Source organism: Ursus arctos, unplaced genomic scaffold (assembly GCF_023065955.2).
Source record: "Ursus arctos isolate Adak ecotype North America unplaced genomic scaffold, UrsArc2.0 scaffold_1, whole genome shotgun sequence".
NCBI classification, from domain to species: Eukaryota; Metazoa; Chordata; class Mammalia; order Carnivora; family Ursidae; genus Ursus; species Ursus arctos.
The window spans coordinates 102,021,909-102,042,923 of record NW_026622763.1 but is presented as its reverse complement, the minus strand read 5'-3'; the positions used below and the strand labels follow the sequence as shown (position 1 = coordinate 102,042,923).

General features: G+C 59.3%; 2 protein-coding genes across 4 annotated transcripts; both read right to left on the bottom strand.

Moving 5' to 3' along the window:
* Positions 1 to 2,689: 2,689 nt before the first annotated feature.
* On the bottom strand, positions 2,690 to 12,153 carry CHRND (cholinergic receptor nicotinic delta subunit). Of its 3 annotated transcripts, XM_026490028.4 has the most exons (12): positions 11,669 to 12,153; positions 11,231 to 11,376; positions 10,757 to 10,801; positions 10,147 to 10,256; positions 9,886 to 10,041; positions 9,558 to 9,667; positions 8,453 to 8,653; positions 7,102 to 7,213; positions 6,885 to 6,999; positions 5,829 to 6,033; positions 5,620 to 5,738; positions 2,690 to 4,922 (listed from the first exon to the last, which is right to left on the bottom strand). In XM_026490028.4, exons 1-12 carry the CDS (start codon positions 11,718 to 11,720, stop codon positions 4,740 to 4,742), a joined length of 1,554 nt encoding a protein of 517 aa, XP_026345813.1. In that variant the 5' UTR covers positions 11,721 to 12,153; the 3' UTR covers positions 2,690 to 4,739. The 3 variants fall into 3 exon arrangements, with proteins under 3 accessions (XP_026345813.1, XP_026345828.1, XP_044236741.2); XM_026490043.4 differs by lacking the exons at positions 10,757 to 10,801; positions 11,231 to 11,376; positions 11,669 to 12,153 and having other exon boundaries at positions 10,161 to 10,228; XM_044380806.3 differs by lacking the exons at positions 8,453 to 8,653; positions 9,558 to 9,667; positions 10,757 to 10,801; positions 11,231 to 11,376; positions 11,669 to 12,153 and having other exon boundaries at positions 10,147 to 10,228.
* Positions 12,154 to 12,201: 48 nt separating this feature from the next.
* Positions 12,202 to 17,433, bottom strand: PRSS56 (serine protease 56). Its single transcript, XM_057316107.1, has 11 exons — positions 17,334 to 17,433; positions 16,561 to 16,698; positions 15,355 to 16,034; positions 15,101 to 15,266; positions 14,721 to 14,863; positions 14,314 to 14,476; positions 13,949 to 14,125; positions 13,698 to 13,862; positions 13,548 to 13,610; positions 13,089 to 13,195; positions 12,202 to 12,707 (listed from the first exon to the last, which is right to left on the bottom strand). Exons 1-11 carry the CDS (start codon positions 17,431 to 17,433, stop codon positions 12,423 to 12,425), a joined length of 2,187 nt encoding a protein of 728 aa, XP_057172090.1. The 3' UTR covers positions 12,202 to 12,422.
* Positions 17,434 to 21,015: the final 3,582 nt, after the last annotated feature.

The window sequence follows — 21,015 nt, the reverse complement described above, 5'->3', positions numbered from 1 at the left end:
GTAGGGCAGGCAGATAAGGTCAAGGTTGTGGTCCCGAGAGAGTCAGGTGAGGGGACCCAGAAGGGCCAGAAAACACGCTCCATCCACTTCGTAGTTTGAGGTCGGGGAAGGGTGGGGCTGAGGCTGGTCTAGGAGCTGAGCGCCCTGCTGCCAGCTGTGGCCGTGGGCTCAGGCTATCTGTCTTTTGACCATTTACTCTGAGCAGACAGGTCAGGATGTCCCAGTAAGTTTGCAAGACAAAAAACGCAGATTCCCATAAGTGCTACACACCCTTGGGCATCCGGGGGAACTGGGTGGTGAAGGCGTCCAAGGGTTGGAGGAAAAGCACCATTTGAGGACCTGTCCCCCTCCCCTTAAACAAATGATGTGTCAGTAAACTGGAAATCAGCCTGCTCCCTGTCCTCGGAGATCCATGTGAGGTTGGCTCAGACCCCAGCCCTCCACAGCCCTAAGTCCCTCTTGTCTGTCCTCACCAGGACTTTGGGGTCAGGGAGACAGCGTGGTGGCACCGGCCTTCCCCACTCATCTACTTCTGTCCTTGTGTTCAGTCCTGCTCCAGGGCCCACCCTCAAACATCACACTCACCGCCAAGCGTCTAGGTGTATAGCCCCCTTTTCCTGGAGTTTACAAAGCCAGCTCCCCTTCTCCCCAGTTTGCCCTTTGGTGCTCCCCAGAGCAGGACCTCTCCCCCTCTCTAGTTTCCTCCAAGCACACTTTGGCAAGCCCATTAATGGCTCCTGCTAAATAATGGACCGCATATTCACCCCCACCCCACTGCCCCAGCCAATGGTGGTTTGGCCGGTGTTCCGACATTTCTGACTTTCCCTTTCCCCTTCTCTGCAAGTCTGGGAGGGTAAAGGAAGGTTGTGGAGCGTGACTTCCCTCTGGTATGAATTATGCTACTTCCCCATATGAAGAGATTCCAACTCCTGTGTTTTCCCCTTCTCTCCTGCTGTGGGAGAGAGGCAGAGTCTCCTCGGTGTTCTCAGGAGGGGGTCACCTGAGGAGGGGTGGGGCTGCCCTGGAGGGGCTAAAGGGGGAGGTGTGGAACCATTAAGAGAAAATCTTCTGCCGGCTTCATTTGTGCCCAACAGCTACTTGCCTTTTGTCACTTTGTTTTCTGGAGACTGGAAAAGTGGAATGTTCGTTTCCCAGGCCCCCTTGCAGATAATGGCGGCCATGTGATAACATCTCGACCTGTGGGATGTCTATAGAAGTCAGCTGAAGGGCTTCAGGAGAGAGCCTTTGCCTCCTGATGAAAGGGGTCAGGAATGGCTGGCTTCTTTCCTGCCTTGAACACAGATGAGCAGCGCGGCTCTGTGGCAGTCAGCTTGCACACAGCATGAGGCGACAAGCATGAGGACAGAGCCAACATGCTAAGGAGGGAGGGCTGGGCAGAGAGCAGAGAGCCTGGGTCTCAATCGCCTTGTGGGACAGCTGAGCCAATGTGGCAACTGCTGAATCAGGATCATATTACGCAACAAAGAGGAAGCCCTATCGGTTTGAACCACGGTTCTTTGGGTTTCTGTTCCTTGCAGCCCAGTGCATCCCTCACAGATTCATCATTGCTTGAAGGAGGGTGTGTAGCCCTGATGGCCTGGGGAGAGTGTGTAGGGACACCCTGTGGTTTCACAGGAAGCTGGCCCCTTGTGGGTGTGACTTCCTGGGGAGAGTTCCACGTCACCCAGAGAGGAGACCAGTGCTGACAGCACCCTGGGGCTGCGGTGCTGGAGGAATGTGTGCTGTTGGGGGTCCTGCTGTGACCCTGGGAACCTGTGCACGGGGCACTCTTGGTCGGGTGTGGCATTTTGGGGTTGTCTTCTCAGGAAGGTTTACCACCACCTGAGCCGGGCCTGACACAATTCACCTGGAGGTTGCCAACAGTGCCATCGTGTGGCAGAGAGAAGCAAGGACAGTGGCTGAGGGATCTGATTCAGGGCTTCTCTTGGTGTTGAGATGGGCACCCTCTCATAGAGGACGATTCCAGGGAGGTCCCGGACTTCCTGCTCATCTGATGGGTGTAAGCCCAAGCTACTTTCCCTATTCAGAGGGAAAAAAATTAAAGATTTGTACCTTGAATCTGTGTCAGAAGTAACTAGGGTCAGTTTTCCTGTTAAGAGGTTTGTCTTTTTCTGGGCACTGGGTTCCCTAGTGGCAGTGGGCCCAACTTCTAGTACAAATGAATGAAAGCTTTTGTATAGTCACATAAAAAAAAAAAAAAAGAGGTTTGTCTTTTGCTACTTTCCAATGAAAGACTAAAAATCTCACCTTTTGTATACCTGAGCTAGTGAGGTCACCAATTCCCTCTGAGGGAAATGGGTTGAGTTATGAAGACCTTAAGTGTATACATCAAGGAGGAGAATAATTGGATCCTCTGTACTTGCTCCCATCTGCCCTCAGACCTGCTGCCAGCCTCAGACCCGGGAGACCACAGGCCCATCCTCTGTGACTCAGGCCAACAATTGAGGAATCAGTTAAATAATCACCCCTTAAATTTGGAGGACATGAACCACAAGAGACTCTTAATCATAGGAAACAAACAGAGGGTTGCTGGAGGGGAGGGAGGTGGAAGGACAAGGTAACTGGGTGATGGGCATTGGGGAGGACATGTGTTATAATGAGCACTGGGTATTATATAAGACTGATGAATCACAGACCTGTACCCCTGAAACAAAGAATACTTTATATGTCATTTTTTAAAAGATTTTATTTATTTATTCGACAGAGATAGAGACAGCCAGCGAGAGAGGGAACACAAGCAGGGGGAGTGGGAGAGGAAGAAGCAGGCTCATAGCGGAAGAGCCTGATGTGGGGCTCGATCCCATAATGCCGGGATCACGCCCTGAGCCGAAGGCAGACGCTTAACCGCTGTGCCACCCAGGTGCCCCTATATGTCAATTAATTGAATTTAAATAAATTTTTAAAAATTTGCAGGACATGTGTAAGGACCTTTATGATTACTAGCAAATTCGATTTTCACAATACCTCACAAACAGGACTTACACATTTTGTTGATGAGAAAACCGAACCTAAGAGATGAGAGTGGCTCACCCCAGATAGCCCTGTAGTGTAACAAAGCACCCCAAAACTTTGTCTCTTAAAGCAACAAACATATGCTATCCCACATGGTTTCTGAGGGTCAGGAATCCAGGAGAAGCTTAGCTGGGTGGCTCTGGCTCAAGAACTCATCGGGCTGCACCCAAGATGTTGACCAGGGTCGTGATCTCATCTGAAGGCCCAACTGGGGCTGGAGGACTGACTTCCAAGGTCACTCATGAGGCTGCAGGTAGAGGGCCTGAGGTCCTTGCCAGGTCTCTCCACAGGATTGTTCCCCATGCCAGCTGGTTTCCCCAAAGTGAGAGATCCAGCTGAAAGCAAGAGCAATGGAGCGGGAGCCAGGGAGATGCTGCAATGTCTTATAGAGCCTTATCTCAGAAGCGACACGCTGTCACTTCCGCCTCATTCTGTCGGTCACACAGATCAAGCCTGGTGCAGTGTGGGAGTGGGCTACACAGGGTGTGAATACCTGGAGGTGGGGATTGCTGGGGCATCTTGGAGGTAGGCTGCCATTTTCCCAGCATCTGCAGCCTCAGACTTTGGCCCTTGGGATAGGATTGTTGGGGGCTCCCTTTAGGGTATAGTTGTCAAATTTAGTAAATAATGATACAGGATTCTGGGGTGTCTGGGTGGGTCAGTCGGTTGAGCTCTGACTCTTCATTTCAGCTCAGGTCATGATCTCAGGGCTGTGAGATTGAGTGTGGAGCCTGCTTAAGATTCTTTCTCTGCCTCACCCCCCAAAAAACAAAACAAAACAAAACAAAACAAAACAAAACAGGATGCCCAGTTAAGTTTGCATTTCAGAAAAACAATGAATATTTTTTTAGTAAAAATATGTCCCAAATATTGTATGGAAACCCTACTTTGGGGAGGAGAATAGTTGCCCAAGAGGGGACACTCCTTGGGGGAAGGCTGAGTTCTGGGGCTCTAGGATTGTGCACGTGACCTAAGGTTGACAAGCTGACCTTTGGTCTCTGTGGGTGTTGAGCCTGGCCCTTCCATCCCAGTCCTTGGCTTCCCTGAGGGACCCAGACTAAGTTACCCAGGCAGAAAGGGCTGGGGAAGGCCATTTTGTAACCCTGGCGCTCCCACCTCTGCTGAAACCCTCTTCCTTAAGAGCTCTGAGAGGAAGGGGTCCCTACCTCAGCCCCAGGTGGGGCCTCAGAAGCCCAAGGCTGAGGGGTTGTTGAGAGGAGGGTGGCTGGAGGAACAGGGAAGTGAAGACACAGGACTCCACCTGCTCTACCCCCACCCAGGGAAGGAGAGGCAAGAAAAGGCCTCTGCCTTTCTGACTCCTCAGAGGGGTCCCAGCTTGAGTGACATCATCCCTGACCCCTGAGCCAGCCCCCTTCTCCCCCCAAATTGTCCCACCCCGACCCCCAGCTGATGTCCACTCTTAGACCTCCTCGGAGGCTCCTGTCTTTAGCTGCAGAGGACCTGCGGCTGAGGGGGGCTTCCCCCTTCCTTCCTTAATCTCAGGAAAGCCCAGCTCTTCCTGCCCCAGCCTTGCAGGATCAGCTGCACTCAAGCCTCAGGGTCAGAAGTTGGCCTCCCCAGGAAGGGCTTGTCCTTTCTCAGACATCCCTGTCCACACAACTAGCCCCCCCTCCCCATCCCTCTCAGGCCAAAGGCCCCACCCGACGCTGCCCGGGAGCTGGGCCAGCAGGGCAGGCAGGCCTATTCTAGATGAAGCGCTTGTCCTGCTCGTGGTAGGAGAAGGGGTCCCCGGGGAAGGGCTGGGGTGGAGGCTGGTTGTAGGCCCCCTGCAGGAAGATCCAGGCCGTGCCCACCACCATGATGGGCGTCACCACAAACAGGCAGAGTCGGTCGACTGTGCGGGCCACTCGGTTCCAGCAGTCCTTCTCCTGGGGGCAAGGAGGCAGGGACAGTGGCTTGAGGGAGGCTCTCAAACCACGGGCCCACACCCCAAGCTGGGGGCCCAATGACAGAGGCATGGCCTTGGTGTATCTGTGGGGGTTGCCTCAGGCTTGCACCAGATGGGATAGGCTGGAGTGTCCCCAGCAGGGCCCAGGACCCCTGAAGCTAGGGTCTCTGTCCAGGAGACCAAGAGTGGTCACAGCCTCCCTCCTCACCCCACTTCAGGGCTCCAGGGGCTGAAGAAGAGCTGGGGTGCCAGGAGCCTCTCTCAGGGGGCTGAGGAGGGTACATTGTCCCCTCTCCTCCTTCTTCACCCCTCCCAGAAAACGGGGGCCCTTTCTCAAGAGAGAGGTTTTAAAAGTATATAATATTGAAAACCACCTAAGGCTGCCTTTTCAACGTCTGCTTACATCTGGAGTATCAGACTTGGAGTTGAGCAGGGACAAAAAATGGCTGGGCATGGTGACAAAGAAGGGCCCTAAGGGAGCTACGTGCCTGTGCCCGAGCGAAGGCTGTGTGCTGTGAGCTGCCGGGGGCTTCTAGGTAGGGGCTCTGCCTCCCGGGGGGCCTGGAGTCTGCACCCACCGTGAACTCCTTCACCTCAGTGGGTATGTGTCTCTGAGGAGAACCGAGCCCCTTGAAGACAGGAGACACCCTACGCATAGGCTACCTGTGGCTCCTCACCTCATTGTAACTGTTCTGGTCCCTCATGTGGCTGACGATGAAGTTGGCCCCATCCACGGCTGGCTTCAGCTCGCTGAAGAGCTCCTGCTGGGCTTGCTCAGAGCCTGCGGGGGGCCGGCCTGCGGAGACCAGGCCACAGGTGGGCATGAGGCCTGCTGCCAGCCCACCTCCCATGGATGGGCTGCACTCCCAAGCCACCGGGAACCCACGTGCAGTGGTGAGGCGCCGGGCCAGCCCGTGCCGCTCGGACTGCTTCTCAAACATGAGGTCGCTTCGGGACTTGAGCAAGAAGTACTCGTCGGCCTTGGAAATGTAGCCCAGGGAGCTGCTCCTCCGGATGAGAGGCCCTGGGCTGGGCCCATCCTCTGCTGGGCGGGACATGTGCAGGAGTTCCGGCAGGGTCTCCAGGAAGAGCTGTGGCAGGTCAGGGGGACACAGGAAGGGAAGGTTGTTTTACAGGCATGGGGTCACCTTCACACATCAAAACATCTGCGACTCCGTTCCAGGCTGCCGCAGAGGACTCCCGAGTCATGCTGTCACCGATTCCCCCGATCCCCTCCTGACGGACACTTGTCTTGCTTCCAACTCTCCCTCATTACTCACCACACAAAGCAGAACTCATTTGTTCAAAATGAATTATATATGAAAAATGAAAAAGTAAGAACAAGGCCCCAAATGCGGAGCGCTCTTCTTCAAATGCTGAAGCCTAAACCAGTTGCTAAAACATCCTCTGCCATCCCAGAACAGCTAGCAGCCCTGCCGTGGCTGAGAGGCAAGGACACCCCTCCTGGGCACACCGTCCCCACATCCTTTATCTTCTCTTTAATCGGGGTGGAGCGAACACACGGTAGAACAAGCCGCCCTGAAGTGCAGAGTTAGACGAATTTTTACAGGTGCATTCAACCGTGTAAACACCCCCCAGAGGAGATCTCTAACACGGTCCCAAAGGGTCCCTCGTGCCTCCTCCCGTCACACCCTACCCACCCCTAGGGGGACCACCCTCCTGACTTCTATCGCTAAAGGCTAGTTTTGCCTGTCCTTGAACTTCACGAAGAGGAGACCGTGCAGCCTGTGCTCCTTTGTGTCCGGCTCCTTTCGAGTGACAGTGCACTGGGAGAGTCGTCCACGCGGCGTGGGTAGCAGCATGTGGCACTTCGGCTGCAAGGGGTGGCAGTCGCCCATGCAAACATGCCACGGGGGGCTTTCCCTGCTCTCCTGTAGAGGGACAGCCCGACGGTCTCCAGCTTCTGGCCGAGAGCCCTCACCTTCTTGACCCCCTCAGACAGCACGTGGGTGCTGGGCGTGCGGAAGTGGATGTTGAGCACGATGACGCAGATCACCACGACCATGGTCACCAGCACCATGCCGAAGAGCAGGAACCTGTAGGCGCACGCTCAGCCTGGAGCCCGCGGGCCACGGTGGGGTGTGGCAGGGCAGGGGAGGGGGCTGGGGGAGGCATGGCGTGGCCCAGGCATCACTCACTTGCCGATGAGGGGGATGGCCATGGACGTGGCGGGCAGCCGCTTGGAGATGAGCAGCAGGAAGACAGACTGAGCCAGGAGCACTGAGATGGCCACTGACGTCTTCTCGCCACCTGGGGGAGCCCCGGACTTAGCTGCCACCTCTGGCCTTCGGCCCAGTGGTCCCACTGCGGCCCCTGCACCGCTGTTCACAAAGCCACGGCACCCCGATGAACAGCGTGGGCTACGGAGCTAGAACACGTGGGTTCAAATCCCGGCTCTGCCATTTACTGGCTGGGTGACTTTAGGCAAGTAGCCTAACCTCTCTGTGCCTCGGTTTTCACAGCTTCCAAATGCTGTGAGGACCAAGTGAGAGAGTGCATGTTAAACGCTCATCGCGCGGCCTGGCACTGGGCAGTGCTCAGTGATCACCAGCTATCACCGTTAGCCAGCTCGCTGCCACTCAACCCTCTAAAAGTCACAGGTCTGCGTGTGTCCCCCTGTACAGAAAGCTCCAGGGCAGCCTCAGAGTGCCCATATTTCCCCAACTCCTAGGCCTCCACTCAGAGACCCTAGCCTGGCACCACCCAGCTCCTCCCGCCGGAGCTCTTGAGCATGCTGTGCGGTGGCCACTGCGGGTCCCGGGCCCACAGTCCCGTCCCCCACCCAGGGCCCCTCCTCTCCCTGGAAACTGCCTCCCGGACCCATCTCCGGCTCAAGCACCGCCTCTGCCAGGGAAGTTTCCCCCATTCTCCTACCCCGCAGGCCATGAGCCTAGTCCTGTGCATTTCACAGTCTCGGCCAGCAACAGAGGCTGGATCGCATTTGTCCCTGGGACTCCCTGTGCCTCGCTTCTAGTAAATATTCTGAAACTATTATGAAACCAAGAGCCCAGTTTACACGTGCCCTTCTAGAACCAGATGAGCATGGACTGCACGCCTCCACGCCTGGCTTCCTAGAGATCCCGTTATCCAGCCGCCGGTTCAAGGTGGATGGCCTTCCGTGTGCCAGGCCCATGGTCACACATGGTGACCAGGACAGACCTGATCTCTGCTCCGCCAGAGGGACAGTCCCGTGGTTCTCCCTCTCGAGGGGACTTCCTTGGGAAACCCCACCGTGAGAAGCAGAAGCGGGGGCCAAGAGAGACGGACCCCCCAGGCGCCCTGTCCATTTGGAGATGTTGGACAGGGTCACGAAACCCCCCTTTTGGCTGGCCACAGGCCCCTCATGCCTGGACCGGGGTGTGGTGACCCCCTTGTGTCTCCCAGGAGGAAGTGAGGGGAGGGCGGAGGAGGCCGAAGCTCAGCCGCCCTCGGGGAGAGGGAGAGGCTGCCCCAGGTGGCCAGGGGGCTGGGACAGGCTCTGAGGCTCACTGTCAGCCGGCAGGTAGAAGACCAGGTTGATCATGAAGGAGATGAGGACGCAAGGCACCAGGATGTTGATGACATAGAAGAGGGGCTTGCGACGGATGATGAGGTAGAAGGTGACGTCCTGGCGGCCCGGACTGTCCGGGGGGACGCTGGGGTCCACGTTGATCCTGGCTGGCCGGTGCGCGATCTCCCACTCCCCGTTCTCTGAGGGGGGCGGAAGGGCACCTTGGTGTCAGGTCAGGCAAGGGGGCGGGGGGGGGGGGCTCGGGGCAGGACTGGGGGCTGGGTGGAGTGAGCCAGCCTGAGGGGGCACACAGAGGAAGGTTAGGGTTCAGTTTGTGGGTTTTTTCCCCTGAGGGCTTGGGATAGAGGTTTCAATCTGCAAAGGGGAAATTCCTCTGGGAGTGGGTTGTTTTTTTCTTCTTCTTGGAAAATGTAGACGCTGAGGCCATGTATGGTTCAAATAAGAAGTCTTATAGGTAATGATGCAGTGAGCAGAAGACCAACGCCTAGCCCTCCACACCCTGGGGAGGTAGCAGCCTTAGGACCAGTGTGATGCAGGTCTCCCCTGATAGACAGGGGCATGCAGTGGGGGCCCCATAGGAGATCTGAGCCTGGTCACAGTTAGGGGCAGGGGGCCAGGGCTGTTGGTAGGGGGCGACACACATAACATTAGGATGCCCGCTAAAGCCGCAACCACACCCCTGGGCTTACTGGGAACAGAAGACTAACTACCCTTCTCATCTGTCAGTGACATCTATCCCCAGGGACCCTGTCCGGACCCAGGAGGGTCTTCTGGCCTGGACAGCATAAGGGGTGGGGCACTGGCACCAGTCTCTGCCTTTGGGACACAATCCCCTCCGGCTGGACTTCTTTTCCTTCCGATGTGCTAGACTTGTGTCAGTAAGTATATCTGTGTGTGTTTCTCTGTGGGTCGGCGTGTGTCCGTCCATCTGTGTCTCTCTGTCAGTCTGTGTGCCTGTAGGTCCATGTTTCGGGTGTGTGTGTGCACACGTGCGTCCCTGGGGGGGGGGGCGGCGTCAGTGTGACCATATCCGCAGGTGTGTGTCTGAGGGGCCTGCCCACCCACAGCCGCTGCTCCCAGCACCTGTGAAGCCCTCCGGGTCGATGATGATCCACTCCACGGGATAGAAGCGGCCCTCTTCTTCCTCCTGCTTCAGACTCAGGGTGATCTCCTTGGCCGTGTACTTGAGGGAACTGGGGAGGACAGTGGGTAGAGGGTGGCCCTCAGCCATTGGCTGCAGGCAGTGACGGGGAGTGGGGAAGGCTAGTAGAGGAGGTTCGTGGTCAGAGGGTCTGTCATGGGTGTGGGGGAGCTCTAATCAGGACAGAGCGGGGGTCTCTGCCTGACAGTGCTTCATGCACCTCCCTCAGTCCCTGGCAGGGGTGAGGGGTGGCTGGAGAAGTGGCTGTACCTGAACTTGAGAGAGCAGTTCTGCCAGTCAAAGGGAAAGTAGGTGACGGAGATGGGGCAGGAAGAGCGGAAGATGGCGGGCGGCAGCCAGTACACATAGCCGGAGGGGTAGATGAGCACATTGCAGGAGTAGGAAATCTGGAAGGAGCCGTCATTGCTGAGGGACAAAGACAAGGGCAACCGTGAATGCCAGCCAGCTTGGAACTGGCAGGGTTGGGGGAGCAGAGCGGGGAGGGGCTGCCAGGGAGGGCTGCGGCTCTACTTGTTCTCCAGCACAATCTCTGGGAGCCACAGCATGTCAGGGGGCAGGCGCAGGACACTGATATTTCCAAATTCTTCAGCATCCCACTGCAGCCGGCTGTCTGTCCAACCCTGGAAGCCCAAAAGAGGTGTCAGCAATAGACTTTGCTGTTGCCCAGGCCCCCCACTCTCCTCACTTTCCTAGAGGAAGACTGACAGGGTCTGGAAGCTGTGACAAAAGAGGTTTGGGGGAGGTGGGTACAGAATTAGGATTCAGGTCTGTCATGTACAGTTGTGTAGAATGTACACTGCACAACCAAGGAAGTATATTTCCATTGTGGACATAGAAGCCGTGTGTCTGTATTATGAACTTCTGACAGGCGGCAGAAAGTGTCTTCTAATAACATCAGGATATTGTGACAATTTTCCCCTAGACGAAGAATCCCAATCTACTGGAAGTCTCTATCTGAGCTAGTGGCTATACAAGGTGGTGAGAAGAGCAGCTCGGCCTGTGGGTAGGAGCCAGCTCCTCCTGGAGGACAGGAGGATCCCTTCTGGAGATACCCAAGCACAGGGGGGCCTGGGCCCTGCAACCTCACTGCCCCCCCCAGCTCTGAGTGGGGTATTCTTACGTGTTCAATCCATACGTTAGTGGTGAGGGTCTCCTCAACTTCTTTCTGAAATCACACAAGACGGCTGTCCCCCAGGGCCCGCTTGGTTCTTTCACCTACGTGCATTCACCAGGCACCTGCTCCCAGCCACCACCCAGGGGAAACCATGGCCTAACCAGACTCCTACCACAAGCACTCACAGTCAGGAGGGGGTGGGCAGACCAAGGAGCAAGGAGGGCGCATGGCCTCTGAAGTGTGTCATGGGTCTGATACAGCCCCAGAGCTAAAGCTGGAGGGGAAGGGCCATCAGCCCAAGGCCCGTGGGCAGCACTGAGCTTGCAGAATGCGGGAGCCTGCTTCCCTGGGGAGGAGCTACCATAGCCTAGCCTGGGGCCTGGAGCTTCCTCTGTGGCCATCCCAGTCGGGAGACATCCATGCCTCCAGGAAGCTGTCCCTGCCCTCCCATCTCCAGCCTGCCTCAGAGGGGCCACTCACCAGGGAGATGAGGTTGGAGAGCGTGAGGGCCAGCGAGACCTCCACACTCTCTCCTTGGTGTGCCACAGGCCGGAGCTCCTTGTTGTAGCCTTTCTCTTCAAACAGGTACCGAATTAGCCGCTCCTCCTCATTTAGGCCCCAGCTGCCTGGGGAGGGATAGGGACAGGGATGGGGTGCAGGGAGGTGGGTGTGGGAAGGGAGCTGCCCTGGACTCCTGCTGGGCCATGGGGCTGGGCTCAGCTGGGGGATCCAACCACTGCCCAGGAAGGGGTCCTGGTGGTCAATCCCTCCAGGGAGAAATGGCAGTGGGGGTGGGGGGTTGGGCCTGATGCTAAAGGAGGGAGCACCAGGTAGGAGGGGTGGGAGGGAACCATGCAGTAGGGGCCCTGGGTGCGAGTCCTGAGGGACCCTTCAGGGCAGGGTGATGTCCACTCTTACCACACACAACCAGTATAGCCAGCAGTCCCAGCGTTAACACTGGCCCCTCCATCCTGTCTCTCTGACTGGGTCTTGTGGCTGCCCCTCCAGTCTACAGGGCTGGGGAATGTGGGAGGATTGGAGAGGGGACAGGTGCAGGGGAGGAGGGGTGGAGTGCAAAGGGAAGTCGCAGCCGGAAATGCAATCTGACACTTCTGGGCATGGCTTTGTGGTAGAAAACCCAAGGCAGGTGACCAGGGGGTGGGGAGGGGGACTGGCTGCCAGGCAGGAGCTCAAGGACATGAGGCAAAGATCCCAGGCTGCAACTCCCCACAACTAGCAGTAGGGGTGGGGGCTGGGTAGAGGCACTGGGCACTGGGGGCTGTGCTGGTCAGCCACGGGTAGGGGAGTGGTGACAGGTCAGCTGTTGCCGTTTCTTGGAGGGAAGACAAGTATGGGGAAATGGGGGCTTAGCAGCCTCTCTCCAGTGTCTTTGTGACCTCTGCCAACTGCTTCTGGAGGCTGGGCCCTGTCTGGCCCTGTCTAATGTCCACCCACCCAGTTCTCATCCCAAGAAAGCTCCAGAGTTATCTCTGTAGGTCATAAATAATGTTTATTAAAGCAGCCGTGATTTTCTGATGGCACATGTGGGAAGACACATGGACCCAGGCCTCCTGCCCCACACACCCAATCAGCTGTGGCTGTGACAGTTTGTCATCACAGGAGCCCCTTGGAGCAGTAGGTCCTGACCAGGGGTTGGGGGACCAGACATGGTTCATGGTCCCCTGGCTGGAGAAATCTGAGGACTGAGTGGGGGGTGCCCCTTCCTCCCCAGTCCCTGGCTCTGCCTTGCACCCATCTGGGGTCCCTCTGTCTCTGCCAGGGCGGCCAAACGGAAGGCCTGCAGGGCCTGCACCAGCAACCGGGGGAGGCTGCGAGCCATCGTGGCTGGCTCCAGGCCTACCAGACCGCCGAAGACTACATGCTGGCCCCCCAAGCCTGCCCGCACCCAGGCTCGGAAGAGGCCAGTCAGCGTCTTGGAACCCAGATCTGCCAGGACCTGCAGAAGGAGGAGGGTGCTCAGGGCCCCACAACCCAGCTCTTAGTCCGCCTCCTCCTGGCCCCCAGAAACTCTCACTCAGATCCACTCCCCCCTTACCCCCCAAACCTGCACACTTCCTGCTCACTTACACCCCCACATGCCCTTCCACTCACACCTCCCCCCCACACTTTCACATCCACCCAGCACCCCAGCTTACATACAGCTGCCCTTTCCACCCCTTTCCCCCAAGACACCCCCACTTCCACCCCAAGCTGCTGGGGGGGCAGGTCCTCCCTCGTCCTGTGGAGGGTGCCCCTTCTGTCTCCCTACTCACCAGGGCTGACCCAGGTCAGCCTTCTGAGGCCACTGTGAGTGAATGTGGGAAGCCTGAGGACCTACCTCGTGAAAGTCCATGGCCAAGTGCTCTGATGGGACCTGTAGGATCCAGGCATGGGTCCCTTGAAGGGTGGTCAACTTCTGTTGCAGGCTTTCCAGCCCTGGGCAGCCTGCAGAAAGGAGAGAGGTCCTGGGAATAGCAGAAAACTGGCACCAGCAAGGAGCTGGGAGTGGGATTCCCACCAGAACCTCAGGATGAGCCTCCCAGTGGGCGGATTTCTCCTCATGCTACGGATGGGAAACTGAGGATCAGAGAGGTTAAGTGATAACACAAAGCAGATGGTCTCTGTTGACACTGAGGGGGGCCCAAAGCCACAAGTGCCCCCAAAGCGTCATCCTCCCTACTGCGCGGGGGTCAGGTGGGGAGAGCGAGTCTGCCGGCTGCCCCAAGAATCCCCTCAGGGCCTCGCCAGCCCTTGGCCTGCTACTCTCCCGGCAAAGGCCGGCAGGGGGCGTCATTACCGTTCGCTTCCTCGCGCGGCTCTGGCCTCCGCTTCGGGAACCGAGCGCCTGCAGCCCGCGATCCTGGGGAGACGCAGCGTTAGGGGATCGCCTCCGCCGCGCAGTTGGTGCTGGGGGGTGCTGGGGCTGGAATGTGAAGGCGCGGGATACCTGGGTGCACCCGCTGCTCGCGGGAGGGGTGTCTGGGAGGCTCCAAGAGCGACAGAGCGGGGCGAGCCGGGGACGGGGCCAGGCGCCGCATCCCTGGGCCGGGGCCGAGCAGCTCCTGAGCGCCCCGCAGCAGGCCCAGCAGGGTGTGCGCCAGCGAGCGCAGCTCTGCGGGCGGGACAAGGGCGGGAGCGGCGGTCAGACGTGGGCCGGGCCCCCTGCTCCCCCGGCCCAGCCCTGTGAACTGGACTGACCGCATCGCCTCCGGCGCTGCAGGCACTGCTGGTGCGCCAGACGCGCACAGGCGACCGCTGGCCCGGGGCACAGGCGGGCGTAGAAGGCGCAGGGCGGTGCGGCGTCTGCCGGCGGCTCCCCGGGCGGGTCCCAGGCCAGCAGCTCCCTGCAGCTGGGCTCCCGGCTGGAGGCGGCTGCTGCAGGGGGCGGCGGCGGCCAACTCAGCCCCGGCTTCGGGCCCTAGCCCCCCGCAGCCTTCCCCCCAAGGGATGCAGGCTTTGCCGACGCAGTCAGGGGCTGGGGGCCGGAGGGGTGAAGACCGGCTCGTCCCAAGGGCTGTGAGCAGGCCACTCCAGGGAGAGGTGAATAGGAACGGGGCGCTCACCGCTCATCTGCTCCTGAAGCCAATCTTTGAACACGGCCACACGTGTGTAGACCCCGGGCTTCCCTGGCTCTCCGCATCCATCCCCCCAGGAGGTGACTCCGTACAGGACCTCCCTGGGGTGGGGGCCAGGCTCAGAACAGGTCAGGGGGCCTCCAGAATCACCCTGCGGGACCGGAGCCAGAAGAGAGGGTACTACATTGACCTGCCCCTCTCATTTGCCAGCCTGACACTTGGCAGGGTAAGGCAGCTCTGAGTTCTCATGGAAGTGCTACTCTTGTACCCAATTTAGCAATGGGAACATAGAAGCTCAGATAAGTTGAGTGACAGCCAGACTGGGGAAGGGAAGAAGCTGTCCTGTCCCTGGGGAGCAGCCCACCCAGCATCCTAAGATCAATCAGGGCTCATACCTGGCACGAGTCGATGCCCCCGGCCAGGTAGCCGGCACAGAGCATGCTGCTGGGGTGCAGCTCGGGCCCCAGGGCCCTTTTGCAGGTGTCAGCGCTGAGCAAGGGCACTCGGGCCTCTCTCACCGCCTCAGCCTCAGGCCCGTCTACAGGGAAGCAGGGGAGGGGGCTCAGGCCTGGAGGGCAGGGGCCTCACGAAGAAGATTTCCTCTCCCACCTCCCTCCTTGATTCCTCCCCCTTTGCAAGATCAGACAGCATTTTGCAAAGGCGTTCAACCCTGGGTCAGGTTCCCTACTCCTGGCCTTCCCAAACTCCACCACCCTAGCCCCCCATTCTTCCCGCTCACACTAGCGGCTCACCTAGGCCCCGGCCTGCCCCATACCTTCGAAGAGGGCCCCCCAGCCCGCGATGGCGCAAGCGGTGCCGGCTGGGGGCTCCCGGGTCCCCTGGGGCAGGCACACAGGGCGCACTGCCCCTGCCCCTGCCCGGCTCACCGGCGTCCACAGCTGCACCAGGGCCAGGTCGTTGTGGAAGGTCCGCGGGTCAAACTGCGGAGGGGGTGGCGGCGCAGTGTCAGTGAAGCGTGGGGTGGGGGTGCTGTTCCCAACTCCGAGAGCCTGGGGGCTGCCCTCTCACCTTGGGGTGGGGCAAGATGCGGTTCACCGGCACCTCCTCCGCTTGCTCCCCCCCAGTCCCCTCGGCCAGCGTCACCGTCCACAGAAGCTCGTTCGGGGCGCTGCGGGACGAGCGGCGGGGTGATGCGCAGGACAAGGGTGAAAAGAGTCCCCTGGAGACCCCGCCCTCCGCCCACCGGCACCACGCCGCAGGTTCGCACTCCGGACTCTCTCTTTCTCCGCTGTTTCTCGCGGGGCAGAGAGGGTGGGGCGGGGAGAGGCGGTGGCCCCTAGTAGGTCCACTAGCCGGGCGGAGCGCCCCCCCGCCCCCAGATACCGCGCCCAGGGTGCGCGGCGTGGGAGCCTTGAGGCCGGAAGCCGGGGAGGGCGGTGGCCGCCGCCAGGGGGCAGCAGAGACCGGCCTTCCCGCGTGTCGCCCGCCAGACGACCCCGGAAGAGTCTGACCACGCACCGGGGATGTGGGCTGGTCAGGGGCCTGGGCTCCAACGTACCCCGCGAAGCAGTGCGCCGCGGTGAGCACCCAGGACGCCGCCACCAGGACGCCGCCGCACAGAGGCTGCCCTCCGAGTTGCAGCCTCACCAGCCAGGGCCAGGCCCCGGGCGGTGCAGCGCTACCCCCAACAATGCGGCCGTGGGCACGCGTCACGTTGACAGTGCTCGGGCGCCTCTGGCCACACGACCCTAGAAAGGTGGCATCTGCGTTACAAGGGACAAACCCTGGCCGCTCTCACCATCGAGGCCCCTCCAGGGTTCACCCTGCCTTCAGCCCTGCCCGCTTGAGCCCTTTCGGCCTCACCTGGCTCAGCGGGATCCTGGAGGAGGGGGGCCTGCGGCCTGGGACGCCCGGGGCCTGCTGAGACACGCACCTCTGAGCCTGGGGGCTAGCCTCCCACCCTCCCTGCACCCCAGGCAGAGCCTGGGCCCTCTCTCTGCCCTACCGCTCCCCTCTGTTACTCTACCCCCCAGCAGTCAGGGTCGAGTTCAGCAGCCATGAACTTCTCACTGGTCACCAATCGAGCCCAGACTCCTTCTGCTCTCCTGCCTTTGCACAAGCTGTGCCCTGTGCCTGGCGTGCCCTTTCCACTTGGCGAGACCTTCATCAGCATTGTCTTGGTGGCAGTCCCCACCTAGTTTCTGTCCCCAAGAGGTGAAGGGAAGAGATAGGGAGGACAGGAGACCGGGCCCAGGGTCGTCAGTGTCAGCTCACCGGGACATGGGACGGTATGATTGGCACAGCCTCTGCACTCATGCAGTCTGTGCTGGATCTCCATGGCCACGCGATTCACTGCCCACTGGGCGCTTCTCTGGGCAGCCTGCAATGCTTTCGTGCCCTGGGCTGATAGAGCTGCTGGGACATGGGGCACAAGTCAAGCACGGTTGGGGAAGAACCTCAGGCTCCAGCCCTGAGCCCGCCTTGGGAGACAGGGGAAGCAGGTGGGGCTCCGGGAGCACCAGGCCAGAATGGGGAGGACAGAGAGCCCCAGGGCCCCAGGGCCCAGCACTCAGAGCAGGTGGCCCCGAATTCTCAACCCAAGAGCTCTCTCTAATTCAACTGAGCTGGGCTGGAATCTCTGAAAGGGGACTTTCCTTAAGTCCTTGAAGGACAAACAGCACCCCAAAGGTAGAAACATCACAAAACTCAGGCTTCTTGACAAAATAACGGTGGTCAAGCTGCCCACCTTTGGGCCCAGATAGCCAAGGAGATGCCACCCTGGACCCCTTCCTCCTGCTAAGCCCAGAACCTTCCCTAAAGCACACCCTCTGGGGGTGCTTGCCAGGTCCCCTTCCCTCTGCACCCTTGTCCTCCCTCTTCCTCGCCCACCTGTGCCTCAGTTCCTGGCCCCTTCCCCCTGCAGGGTGGGCAGAAGGGGCCAAAGCTCCCGATGAGTGGGAGTGGCAAGGTCATGCTCCCCTGCCCCGGACCCACTTCCTCTGTGCTCCTCCCACCTCGGCCGCACCCTCAGAACAGCCCAGGCTCACCTTGCAGGGTGCTGGGGGGCAGACGCGTATACAGTGGGTGCCCTCGGATAGACCAGGGGGTTGGGAGGGGCAGCAGCAGCAGCAGCATGGACAGCAGCATGATGACCAGGAGCCGGGCCAAGCGACCCTGTCCTCCTTCCCCCTTGGGGTCCACCCTCCAGGTGCTTATCCTTCGGTGTCTGCCTCCCACTGCCTTTCTGCCCCTGGGCACTGAATTCTTGTCCCCCAAATCACCTGACTATTCTCCTATTCTCATCAAAATCACCCACTTCCCTCAGGCGGCCCCTCACCTGGCCCTTAACTCCCGGGAGCCCACAGGGGAATGGGGCTTGGGGGGCTATATAGAGGACAGGCTGGGGGGGGTACTCGGGAGGGGGGCCAGGGTTGGGGGAGGGATCGGGGTAGTGGGCACGACCCTCACCTTTGAAGTTTCACAGTCCCGGCTCTGAGGCCCCCCTTCTGTCAAAGGAGCCCTTGTTTCTGCGGCTCCATCAAAGCGGGCTGGACAGGCCAGAAGAGCTGACGGTTGGGCTGGGGGCCAGGCAGAGGGGGGCCGGTGGGTAGGGGCTGGCCCCATCTCCAGGGCTCGGATGGGGGGGGTCCCATCTGCCTCTACTCCCTGAGGAGTTTATGGCTATGCTGGGGGCACATACTCCTGGAGAGAGGAGGGCAGGGGGTGTCCGCGGGTCCTCAGCAGCCCCACCCCCTGAGGAGGTGCCCAAGCTCCCAGCCCCTCTGCCCCTAATTGCTTGGCAGCGTCTCTCCCCCATGTAGCCATTTCTAAAGATGATCAAAGCGCCCTAATTAGCGCCGTAATTGCCGCACTGGGGGTAGTGGGGTGGGAAGAGGCAAAGGCAGGCCCGGAGAGGAAGGCGGACATGAAAGGCCCCACCAGTGGCCCAGTTTGGGTCGGCCAGGCCCCAGCAGCTTCTGACGCTCTCCCAGACCCCCTGCCCCTATGCAGCGCTCGCTCGGCCTGTCCAGCATTGTTCTCAGTTGCTATGACCCTGATCTGGCAGGAGGGAATCTTCTGGAGTCTCATGGGAAGGGCCATAAATGAGCAGCTCTCCTGAGACCAAGCTCCCACCTGGGGCAGAGAGGAGGTGCCCTTCTGCCCCACAGAATGTCCTGGGGCCAAAAAAAAAAAACAGAGAGAGAGAGAGAGAGAGAATCTTGGCACCCCAATTCATGCTGGTGACCCAGGGTGGCTTTGGCAGGCCTGGTGCCTTCCCAGAGCGGATTCTGTCATGACGTCGCCCACATAATGTATTACCCTTTCTTCTGCAGCCCCTTCTCCTTTTGCGACTCTGATGGGAACCTGCCCCCCTTCATAAGACAGAGCCCCAGACCTACAGAGATAGCCTTGAGTCAGGGGTCCTAGTCTTGATGGGTGAGTGGGGAGGGGGGGTGGGGAGCAGCCAAGTCCAGTAGCTTCTCCAGGTTCTTCCTTCTATGCCACCAGGCAGCAGAGAGTGAGCACGACCTCTTTTTCCTCCCTGAAACCCTCTTCCCCCTTGATCACTGAGATGTCCCATCATTTTGGTTCTCCCCCAGCTCTCTAGGCACTGGCCACAAAGAAGTTTGTGGAACTCCTGGAAGTCCACTGACATTCCACCCACCCAGTGGATCCTGGCTCCTGAGAGCTGAAGATCGGCATCTCTTCCCAAGTCTGCACTGGCATCACCTTGGTAGCCTGAAAGCAGCCACGGTGGGAGTATTTACACCACGGAAATCAGCACACACTATAAATCAGAGCCGGGGGGTGGCTTCTGCCCCTCAAGACCCAGCTCAACACCCCCCCCCCCACACCACTGTAAATGCCCCCTTCCCCCTCCCTGGTTACCACCACCCCTCATGAAGATCATGCCTCTGGTTCAGGAATGCCATGAAATAGTGTCTGAGTAGGGTTATTGTGAGGGACTACTGTGAAGCTGGAAATTACTTGTATTCTTCAGACTACCTATCCCTCTAGATAGGATGTGTATCTAGATAGGGTATATCTACGTTTTTATCCATGATCGCAGATTCTTGGCAGAGAGGGTGTTCACTCAACATGGGCTGTGCATGAAGCATAAACAGAGGTTTGAGAAAGTGTCCAAAGGAAATTATTTGTGGTTCCAAGAAAGAGCCACCAGGGTAGGGGGCCCAGAAAGCAGAGAAGGTGGGTGGAAAGCCTCACAGGCCTCTGGGTGGAGAGGCCAACACTGCAGGCTATCCTTGGAGCGGGCATCCAAGCTGAAGGGATGAAGGCCTGGAGCGAACCCCCTGTGGTCGTTCCCCCCGGGGCATTCCTCCAGGAGGAGCGAACTTCCTGCACATCGGGCACCTCAGTCCCTCGGCTGCTTGGATCCTGCCAAAGCCAGGCGGGCCAGGCCAGAGCCTCTGAGCCGCCTTCCCCCGCCTTCTGCCTCAGTTGGTCTTCAAGGTGTGCGGTGGGAGGAGTAAAAAGACCCAGAGCTGCTGGTCTGTTTACCGCCCTTCCTGCCCCAGCTCACCTCAGGGTGAGAGCCCCACCACCGCCAAAGAAAATCAGGGGCCTTACAGCATGGACTGTGAGCCATTCAACCCCTACCCTCTTCCTCCCAGACCCCTGGGACTGTTCATCGAAAAGGCACTGTGGTTTTGGAGCTCCCTGGCCCAGGCACATCAGGAGCAGGCCCCCCTTTCTCTCTCCCTACCCAACAGTGGAGAACTGAGGGTGAGGGGAGCCCTCTGCCCACCCTGCCGCCCCCACAGAGTTTCTGAAGCTCCACCGGAGCACAGGGAGGCGAGAAGAGTTTTGCATCAAGCGAGAAACGGAGAAACTGGAGCTTCAGTGGACACTGCCCAGAAAGAGAAGATTCTAAGCTGGCAGGTGGAGAAGGCTCAGAATCTGGCCAGATGTTGGCGGGGAGCTGCCCCTTGCCGCGGGAACGCAGCCTCCGCCCAGCACAGCCGAGGCAGTGCCTGGAAAAATGAAATTGTTTCAAATCTATTTCCCGCCGAGTCGAGATTCCCCAATAATCGGGTTCAAGCCATCTGCAGCTGGGCGCTGGGTTATTTGTCGTCTGTCTGCTGCCAGGGAGCAGGGCTTTGTGCCTCGTCCCTGCGGTGTCCCCAGCACCTAGGACAGAGCCTGACACACTGTATTTGCTCAGCAACTGAAGAAATGAATGATCAGCACTGCCCCTCTTCCGGCTCCGGAGGTGAATTCCCCGCCTCCTGTGCACCAGGCTCCATCTGTCCAAGGCAATCCTGGGGTCCCCCCTCCCCTGTTGGCTCCTCCTGTGCGGGGGTGGGTGCCTGGTCTGCTGCCTCTTCTCGCTCGCACCCATGTCCTGGCTGTGCAATGCTGTTCCTCTCCCTGGAGCAAGTGTGTCAGAGAGACGTGACCGCTTCTGGGGGGGGCTGGTTGGTGATCTTGGGACCCAGCAGAGCTGGGGTCTTCTCTCTTCTGCTCTTCCAGTGTCCGTTCCTCTTTGCTGTCCTGTTTTTGGGGGTGGCAGGGGCAGGATGACTGTCCAGGGCGAAGGAGGGATTCCAAAGGGACCGGAGGGATCTTTACTGGCGTCCACAGCCCCTGGTTCTTGCACCTCCCCACCCTCCCCCCACGGTCACGGCTGCCCTACCTCGACCCCTCCTGCAGATGCAGGAGAGCCATAGCCCCAACCTCCCACTTTAAGAGGGAGGGAAAGAACCTTGG

Bases quoted from the DNA above. Each gene is read 5' to 3' on its own strand.
- PRSS56 (XM_057316107.1), bottom strand. From the start codon at position 17,433: ATGCTGCTGTCCATGCTGCTGCTGCTGCTGCCCCTCCCAACCCCCTGG. The intron at 13,611-13,697 runs GTATCCCGCGCC...GCGTCTCCCCAG, and splicing joins CGAGCAGCGGGTGCACCCAG to GATCGCGGGCTGCAGGCGCT. The intron at 13,196-13,547 runs GTAATGACGCCC...TCCTTTCTGCAG, and splicing joins GCCGCGCGAGGAAGCGAACG to GCTGCCCAGGGCTGGAAAGC.
- CHRND (XM_026490028.4), bottom strand. From the start codon at position 11,720: ATGGAGGGGCCAGTGTTAACGCTGGGACTGCTGGCTATACTGGTTGTG. The intron at 10,802-11,230 runs GTGAGTGGCCCC...GTGTGATTTCAG, and splicing joins TCTCCAACCTCATCTCCCTG to AAAGAAGTTGAGGAGACCCT. The intron at 4,923-5,619 runs GTGAGGAGCCAC...CCTTGCCCCCAG, and splicing joins ACCAGAACAGTTACAATGAG to GAGAAGGACTGCTGGAACCG.